This window comes from Pyrus communis, chromosome 4, assembly GCF_041283825.1.
Source record: "Pyrus communis isolate YQ-2024b chromosome 4, ASM4128382v1, whole genome shotgun sequence".
In the NCBI taxonomy this organism is placed as follows: Eukaryota; Viridiplantae; Streptophyta; class Magnoliopsida; order Rosales; family Rosaceae; genus Pyrus; species Pyrus communis.
The window spans coordinates 334,046-344,054 of NC_142568.1; the positions used below are offsets into that span (position 1 = coordinate 334,046).

General features: G+C 39.1%; 1 protein-coding gene across 1 annotated transcript; it reads right to left on the minus strand.

The window, feature by feature from the left end:
• Positions 1 to 7,745: 7,745 nt before the first annotated feature.
• On the minus strand, positions 7,746 to 9,514 carry LOC137722301 (chalcone synthase). Its single transcript, XM_068461267.2, has 2 exons — positions 9,109 to 9,514; positions 7,746 to 8,955 (listed from the first exon to the last, which is right to left on the minus strand). Exons 1-2 carry the CDS (start codon positions 9,284 to 9,286, stop codon positions 7,958 to 7,960), a joined length of 1,176 nt encoding a protein of 391 aa, XP_068317368.1. The 5' UTR covers positions 9,287 to 9,514; the 3' UTR covers positions 7,746 to 7,957.
• Between the last annotated feature and the right edge of the window lie 495 nt (positions 9,515 to 10,009).

Here is a 10,009-nt window from a genome sequence, read left to right on the forward strand (position 1 = left end):
TGAAATCCAAATTGACTACGCCACCTAAATAAAAAAATGGAAGTTTCTTCATTTTTCATTACCCTTTGTTTTTAATAATTTGACATATTTATTTGCACCATTGATCGGCATTATATTAAAATTGTGATATTTGTTATAAACTTTCTAGTTTAAGTGTGATTGTTTAAATCCTAGATTAGATTTGATTCTAGTTATTCTTTCCTATATGGACTTGTATTCCTTGGGGATGATGAAGGATTTCTTCTCCCTCTTATTACTATAATAAAGGCATTGCGTAAGGGGAATAACACATCACCTACACAAACATTCCTATACACAATTCTACAAACACATCTATCTCCCAATCTCTCTCTGTTGCCAGCCTCCTTCTTCTTGTCAGTTAAATATAGGCCATGACATGTTATCAGCACGCTCCTACTGCTGCGCTTAGGAATCTGACGTGGAAGTTTTCTGCATCAAACCAGTTCATCCATATCATCACGCAATCAGGTTCTTCCAAAACAACAGTTTTTATCTCGAAATTTTTGCAACTTTGATAGCATGAACATTCACCATAATGCATGGCCCAACTTTACATTTTTCGAATTTTAGATTCTCCATAAATTGTGTATGCATTATATTCATAATTGTTGAATTATGTGAATTTGATATTGCCATGAATTACATTAAATATATGTCCATGCATTAAAATATTTGATTGAATATGTATGCAAATTGAATAAAATTCCATAATCTGGAATTAAGGAAAAAAATTTAAATTAGGGTTTGTTAAAAACCCTCCCCGTCGACTTCTAAAGCCGCGCTGCCGTGCAAGCCGCCAACAGCCTGAGTTGGCTTGGCGAGCCTAGCCCAGCCACGAAACTCAAAGTTGCAAGCCCAGAATCAAAACGGTGCATTTGAGGCACTATCGTCCCTGTCCCAACCCTCAGCCTGAAGCCCATGTACTTCCCGTTGATTTTTTCCGACGAAACACGACCGGCAGTCGTGTGATTTGGAAGAAACTCATCGTTTTCACCAACGATCTTCGAAATTCCAGAAGAATTTCATGAGTTTTTAATCGGATTCACTCAAATCCCTTCGGTTTTCGCCTTCCGATGTTAAGATTCAACCTCTGTAGTCCAATTTTGGTTCTCCGATAAACCAAAGGCTTACACCGACCATGGAACACCGCCTGAAGTGGCACCGTCGACCATCTTTAGCAGATCCCCACACCCAGCACCGCTGGGGTAGCCTGAAGATCCAACCCCAGCCCAAACGAGTCTCATATTCCTTTTTGGTCTATTCGCACAACACCTTTGTTATTGGTCCTACTTGTGCCTATAAGCCTTAACCCACATCACCAGCCATTTGGGCTTTGGTGATAACCCGGCTCGAGAACCAGTTGAGGCCTTCTAGGCTTCTACCGTTTCTCTCATGCTTCCGTGTCTGCATCATAGCAGATTTGTGCCCTTCACGGACCCTTATTTTTGGGCTTGCGCATTAGCCCACTTATTTTTCAATACTGGGTCAGCCTGCATGCTTAGCCCGAGACCAAGCTTGCCTAATATTTGGGCCTAGGCCACACGATTTCTATTTGATTAGTCCACCCGTGGGCTTTGGCCCATGTTTTTGGACCCCGAGTTTAATTACCTAATTATTTTAGGCCCAATGGGTTTTATATTTTTTCACCCACACTTTAAGACCCAAAGTCTAAATAATTAATTCAATTTTAACTATAGACCTGAAGTTCTACATTGCATATTTTCTTGTTGCATATTTCTATATATATATTCGCATTTGCCTGCATGAACATATAAACCTGAAGTTCATAATTATTTCGAAACCTGAAGTTTCTAGAAACATGCCTTGTTTGAAAACCTGAAGTTTTCCTTAAAAACATCACCCATGAAAACCCGAAGTTTTTTCATGCGAATTTTAAACCAATACGTGTCTATTAGAACCTGAATGTTCTACTCCTATATGAATGGATTGCTTTTCCTTCTCCATTACACTAATCACATCTTGTCTTTTATTTTGTGATAAGAACAAACTTGACTTCACCGCTTTGGAGCTCTCTGGAAGAAACTACCTCAAGTGGGTCTAAGATGTGAAGCTCCATCTTACTGCAAAGAATTTGCATCCTACCATTTAAGCTGAGACGGATAACCCGGTTGGTGAAGCTGAGAAAGCCAGTGCCATGATCTTCATCCGAAAACATATTCATAATGCACTACAAACCAAGTACCTTGCTTAAGAGGATCCATGAACACTATGGGTTGCTTTGGCTGATCGTTTTGATCACCAAAAGCACATCTTCTTGCCTGAAGCAAGACATGACTGGCAGTATTTGCGCTTCCAAGACTTTAAGTCTGTGAATGAATAAAATTATGAAGTTTGTCGAATGTGATCACTTCTCAAGTTTTGTAACGAAACTTTGACAGAAGAGGATTTCATAGAGAATACCTATTGGATCATCTCTGCTACTAATATTGTCTTGCAGCAACAATATAGAACTCAGAAATTCACTAAGTCTTCGGATTTGATTTCTGTTTTACTTATCGCTAAAAAGCAGAATTAGTTGTTGATAAAAAAATCATCAAGCTTGACCTACTGAGGCGACTGTTATGCTTGAAGCATACTATAGCACGAACCAACACCCAAAATGCCAAAAGAGGTGTAATAGGGGCAGCCAGAAGCCACCTTAACAAGGTCAACAAAGTCAAAGTCCATCTAAGGCAGGAAACAAAGTCCAAAAGCGCCCTAACCTCACTCCCAAAGCCCTAAACTTCAAGAATAAAAGCAAAGCACCTGAAACCATGGATGCGGACATGTGCTATTGTTGTGGTTCAAATAACCATTAGTCCCATGTTTGTTGAGCTACCCAGAAGGTTGTAGTTGAATATAATTCTCGTTGTAAGAAGTTTGAATCAAACTTTGGGCAAGTGGACGAACCAGAGAGTACAAAGATGGAGGTTTATAACTCTTAAGAGGCTGTTACCCCTATGGAAGATTAGAATCTTAGACATGAACTATTTTTCTAGTTGAAATTCAAATATTAGGGCCGAATTCCCCTAGTTGCTGAACCCCTTGTGTTTTTGGTTAAATTTTGAACAATTTTCCTTTATGTTTGGATTATTTGTTGGTGATTTGTTTTTTGGATATTAATTTTTAATTAATTACCGTCCTTGAATACTTAAAATTATTTTGAATGAATATTTGTTGTCTGGCAGCTAGTGCCAACGCACACCGTTTTGCGTGAACATGTCTATTTCACTAACTTCATACCTAAGAATGCACCTCTGACAACCCTCTCAGGTCCATCCAACCTGATCAAAGGATACAGTAAGGCATGTATAATGTTGTCCAATGGTACAATTTTGACCATTGATGAGGCACTTTATTCTCTGTGTTCCAAGAGAACGTTGTTAAGCTTTAAGGACATTAGAGATAATAATTACTATGCTAAAACCTATGTTGAAAATGGAGTTGAATTTCTTTGCAAAACTTCCTACGAATATGGCCAGAAGCGTATTCTAGAGAAGATGGAGCGTATCCCGAGTGGTTTGTATACCACGACCATACACCCCATAGAGAGCCACTATGTGGCCAACCCTACCTTTGAGACTGCGCACGAAACTACACTTTGGCATGATCGTTTAGGACACCCTGGACAAACAGCGATGCGCCATATCCTCAAATCAACTCACGGGCATCCATTAACCCGAAGTTTAGGTTCGATACAAGGAATCGCATGTCAAACATGTTTTATGGGAAAGCTTATTATTAAGTCTTCTTATGACAAGATTCGCTCAAAGCCTCCTATTTTTCTATAAAGGATTCAGGGGGACATTTGTGAACCGATTCACCCTTCATGCAGACCATTTAAATATTTTATAGTGTTGGTTGACGCTTCCACATGTTGGTCACACGTGTGCTTGTTATCCACAAGGAACGCTGCATTCTCCAAACTGATGGCTCAGGTTATCAAGTTTAGGCCTCACCACCTTGATTATCCGATCAAATCTATTCGATTGGATAATGCTGGAGAATTCACATATAAAACTTTTGATGATTATTGCATGTCGGTTAAGGTTGAAGTTGAACATCTTGTACCCCATGTTCACACCCAAAATGGCCTGGCAGAGGCATTCATTAAGCACTTACAAATGATTGCTCAATCGTTGGTTATACATACCAAGCTCCTGATTGCTGCTTGGGGCCATGCAATATTGCACGCAACCATATTGGTCCGCCTAAGGTCTGTTGCGACCCAACCATATAACGCCCTTTAGTTAGTTACCGAATACAAACCTGACATATTGCATATGTGTGTTTTTGGTTATGCAGTTTATGTGCCGATTTCACCGCCTTTAAGTACAGAAATGGAGCCTTAGCAAAGGATGGGAATTTATATCGAATATGATTCTCCTTCGATCATTCGTTACTTAGAACCTTTGACAGGCAATTTGTTTACCGCTCGTTTCGCAGATTGTCACTTCTATGAAACAATGCATATTAGATTTGTTTATTGTGGACGACTTCCACTTTATCTCATTTAGATCCTCGCACCACTCAGTCTGAAGCTGAAGTACAACGCATATTATATTTCTAGAGCATAGCTCAGAGCATGCCAGATGGTTTCACCGATCTAGTGTGAGTGACAAGATCACATACTTCAGCTGCGAATGTGCCTGCAAAGATGGATGTACCAAATGTACGACAGACTTCATTCCTGGAGGCCTGGGAAGCCAACTTTGGTGATCCACTTACATTAGCGGTTAGCCAATCATCTGCCCCTATACATAAGCGTGGCAAACCTCTTAGATCAAAGGATTCACACCCCTGGAAGAGGAAACTCCCGACACAAGCACCTGAAAAGCCTACCGTGAATTTGATTGTCGCTTATTCATTTTATCCAACTCATGAGAAAATTCTAAATTACGAAAGCGTCCTTGAAGAGATGAATCCACCTTCCAAGAATCATGAGATTTCGGTCTATTATGCTAACTTAGATGGTGTGTGGTGTAAAAATAAGATGATCGTCGACACTGCATTATCATATGCAGTAACTACTGAGATCATGTTGAGAAATGACATTGAACCCCGTTCCGTTGATGAATGTTGACGTAGAACCGATTGGTTAAACTAGAAACAAACAATCCAAATCAAACTTAATTTGCTTGCAAAACGTAAGGTGTTTAGACCTGTAGCTCCTACTCCTCCACATGTGATGCCCGTTGGTTACAAGTGGATTTTCGTTCGAAATCGTAATGTGAAGAACGAAATTGTCCATTACAAAGCTCGTCTTATTGCGCAAGGCTTCTCACAATGCCTCAGGATTGACTATAATGAAACTTATTCACTGGTTATGAATGTGATTACTTTTCACTACCTTATCAGTTTGGTAGTTTCCAAAAAACTAAGTATGCAGCTGATGGATGTAGTAACTACGTATCTCTATGGGGATCTTGATACGGAAATTTATATGAAAGTTCTCGAATGACTTACATTGATTGGATCAAATATTTCCAAACCCCGGAACACGCTCTCAATCTGGCTGAGACGTTCACTTTACGATTTAAAGCAATCTGGAAGAATGTGATATAACCATCTGAATGAGTATTGACTAGTCAAGGATATATGAACAACAAACTATGCCCTTGTGTATTCATTAAGGAGTCACATTCTAACTTTGTGATAGTTGCAGTATATGTCGATGACATGAACCTTATCGGAACTCTTGAAAAGCTCGAGAAAACTGTGGCGTACCTGAAGTCAAAATTTGAGATGAAAGATCTAAGAAAGACTCGATACTGTCTCGATCTTGAGATAGAGCACCATTCGGATGGAATCTTAGTACATCAAATGAACTACACCCAGAATAAGAACATTAGAAGACTGAAGTCACGCAAATCCGTTCACAAGACAATCTAGCCAATCTCTTCACCAAATCACTGCCAAATGTAATGTTTCAGAAGTTTATTCATGGAATTGGTATGCGTAAACTTTCTGAGTTGTGACATTGCTAGTTCTCTTTTGAATTATGTCAAACTCAAGGGGAGTATCCTGAAGTATACTTGATTGATCTTAATGTACTTTTTTTCCCTATGATTAGGAGCGTTTTTCCCACTGGGTTTTTGTTACCTAACCAGATTTTAACGAGGCACCCACCTTAGGCTGATCATATCCTTGATGACGTCTCGTAGACGTTTCATTTGACTTTGCATTTCTCACGCATTTTTCCTTAGACTATGAATTTTGTCCCTACTTGGGTTTTTGCCATAGCCATAGGGGTTTTTAGTGAGACTTACTTCTTTAAGCAAGTTCTTACCTTATTGAGAATAAACGTGCTCCTATAATCAGTGCCGACGAGTCGATTTCCTCAACTTTTACATGATGCCGAATCTACCCTTGAGTATTTACACACTCAAGGGGGAGTATTGTAAACTTTCTAGTTTAAGTGTGATTGTGTAAATCCTAGATTATATTTTATTCTAGTTATTCTTTCCTATATGGACCTGTATTCCTTGAGGATGAAGGATTTCTCCTCCCTCTTATCACTACTAATTAATAAACTACTCATTGTCAACCAAAACCCTATGAAATTACCAGTTTAACCCTCTAATTAAAACAGAACATGAATAAGAAATATGGGTCAGAAATGTAATTTCACACAACCAAATTTTACTTTTTTTTTTCAAAGCCTCACCTACATGTAATCCTAACATATCTCTAATTAAAAAAAAATAAAAAATTAAATTAAATTAAATTAAATTAAAAAAACACTTCTCACCCCTACATTCTCTATCACTCTCTTCCTCTCTCCTTCTATTTCAAAAACAAAAATAAAAAATTTCTCACACACTTTGTGTGTGCCCATATGCTAGTTACTATAAATAAAGGCACTGCGTAGAGGGAATAACACATCCTCTACACACACATTCCTCTACACAATTCTCCAAACACATCTCTTTTCCAGTCTCTCTTTGCAGCCGGCCTCCTTTTCCTTGTCAGTTAAATATAGGCCATAACAATATTCTAATATGTTGATTAAGTAAAGGCAATTTTGATATCACTGGAAATTAAACCAAGTGGAAGTTTCTGGGTTATATATATATAGACCTCATTGTTAATAGTTAAACTCAATTGCTTTTTTTCAAACAATAAAAATCTAATTTATTTGAGTTTTTCTCATTTTTATGAATGAAATTCCTATTTTACCTTCAACTTAACAGAAAAGGTGACGGAGTTAAGTGAAAAGGACCACAAGTGTAATACCTAATACAATTCGAGGACTTCAGCAACTATTATTAAATTTCCTCGACCAAATTTAAACTCGTAAGTCATGATATAATTCAAACAATTTAGCTTAAATTTTTTCTTGAAAACTCTCTCTAATTGTTTTCTTCATATATTGTTTCTACATAATAAAGGTTGTCTCTCCTTTCTAGTCACTTACTGAAATTAATTAAAAACGGAGTCATTTATGGTCGGTGTGATAATTATTTTGGATTTAGTTTTCAGATTTTATTTTTTGTACTTGAGATATGAGAAAAGTGAAAGGTAAAGTAAGAGAGAAAAGAAGAAATAAGAAATACTTCGTCCCTTGTATTTTTTTTTTATCATTAAACAACAAAAGTAAAACTAAAATAACAAAACGAATTGTAGATATGAATTGAAGTCTTAGTTTTGCAAAACTAACTGTATGTTCAAACATGGAAGAGAAGAGTAACTAAGCGATTATAAATTTATAATACTTGGTCGGGTGAAGCATGGAAGAGTAGCTCCAATATATTTATTAATTTATCCTTACATGCACGGTTCCCTTCACTGTGTCTTCAATTCGTAAATATCATCAAAGTTTCCCCAAGTCAAAGTAAAAAATCCAAAAACCCAAAGAAATAACCACAAGATATACCGGTGGAAATTTTAGTACAAATACAAAGCAGATAGATAAATAGTTATTGAAACTTCAACTTCAAGCCGTTAAACCCACGCTATGAAGCACGACGGTCTCCACCGTGAGGCCCGGCCCAAATCCGAAAAGCACACCCCACTCCAGTCCCTCTCCGGTCGTTTTGAGTCCTTTCTCGGCAGACTTCCTCCTGACCTCGTCCAAAATAAAAAGCACACACGCACTCGACATGTTACCGTAATCCGATAGCACTTGCCTTGTTGCTTCTAGTTTCTCCGGCTTCAGTGCCAACTTGGCCTCTACTTGGTCCAGAATAGCGGGGCCACCTGGGTGTGCAATCCAGAAGAGCGAGTTCCAGTCCGAAATGCCTATAGGCTTGAAGGCCTCGTTAAGGCTCTTTTCGATGTTCTTCGAAATAAGCCCGGGAACGTCCTTGAGAAGGTGAAATGTAAGCCCTACTTCACGGAGATGTCCGTCGATAGCCCCATCACTGTCGGGGAGAATGGTTTGTGCGGCCGACACCAATTCAAACAAGGGCTTCTCGACTTCGGGCACTGGATCCGCACCAATGATGACGGCCGCTGCACCGTCGCCAAACAAAGCTTGGCCCACAAGACTATCAAGGTGGGTGTCACTAGGCCCCCGGAAGGTGACCGCGGTGATCTCAGAGCACACAACAAGAACACGTGCACCCTTGTTGTTTTCGGCCAAATCCTTGGCCAAACGGAGGACCGTCCCACCGGCGAAGCACCCTTGTTGGTACATCATGAGGCGCTTGACGGAGGGGCGGAGACCCAAGAGCTTGGTGAGCTGGTAGTCGGCGCCAGGCATGTCGACACCACTGGTGGTGCAAAAGACCAAGTGGGTGATTTTGGACTTGGGCTGTCCCCATTCCTTGATGGCTTTGGTGGCAGCCTCTTTGCCAAGTTTTGGGACTTCAACAACCACCATATCCTGCCTCGCATCAATTGAAGGAGCCATGTACTCGCACACACTTGGGTTCTCTTTTAAAATTTCTTCAGTCAAGTACATGTAACGCTTCTTGATCATAGATTTGTCGCCTGAAAATATTTGCATGTATATACAAAATAATTATGCAACAAATTATAGATTCACAGCTGATGAACTATAGACAAATTGATATGTATATATTAAAGAAGCCAAAACGCAAGATTAGTAAAATAAGAAAAATGGAGAAGTTAAGGAGTACTTACACATGCGCTGAAATTTTTCTTTGAGCTCAACCTTGTGCTCGCTGTTGGTGATACGAAAGTAGTAGTCGGGGTAGGTAGCCTGATCCACACAGTTGGAAGGAGTTGATGTCCCGATGGCCATGACTGTGGCTGGACCCTCGGCCCGTTGAGCCTTGCGAACTTCCTCGACGGTAACCATTTTTCTGTATATTCGATCTTCGAGAAAGATCAAAAGGCTAGTTACAGTTGCAATGATAAGGTAGAAGTTGAGGGTGTGACAAAATGTTAAGAGATGCGGTTGTATTTATATGAAAATGGTGAAAGAGGGTAGCTGGGCATCACGTGCCCGACGAATTGTGTTGTTAGAATAGAAACCCTCACCCTCAACCCACCTACGAGATACGACTGCAAGCGGCCAGAGAGGCTCGGCTGCTTCGAGCAGTATATTTGTATTAGTATAACGGTGCAAGTGGTAGGTACAGGATCGCAATTCCTGTGTTCAACTACCAACTTATAGGGCTCCAGAATTAGCATGATCTTTTGGTCAACAAATGTTAGCAAAATTCGATTTTGTTGCATGTGTTCCAATGTTTTCTTGAATAAAGTATTGGGTTTCTACTTATACGTCATGAGCTTGAAACTCTTACCTTCCCAAAATTATTTCTGTAATAGTTTAGGATTTTTTAATTTTTTTTTGTTGGTTAAATAAATAAATGTTAGCAAGACTAATATCTCAAAGGGTCCAAGAGTGAAAAATATGCCACGCACCAAAGTCGAACACCTATAACACAAAGAGGAGTCCATCATTTTTTTTTTTTAAAGGAAAACTAATGAAAATGACTTGAAAACTTTGAGTTTTAATGATAAGGACAAAATAAAGGATAAGGTGAATAGTACCAAAATTGACTTTTTAGTGTAAAAA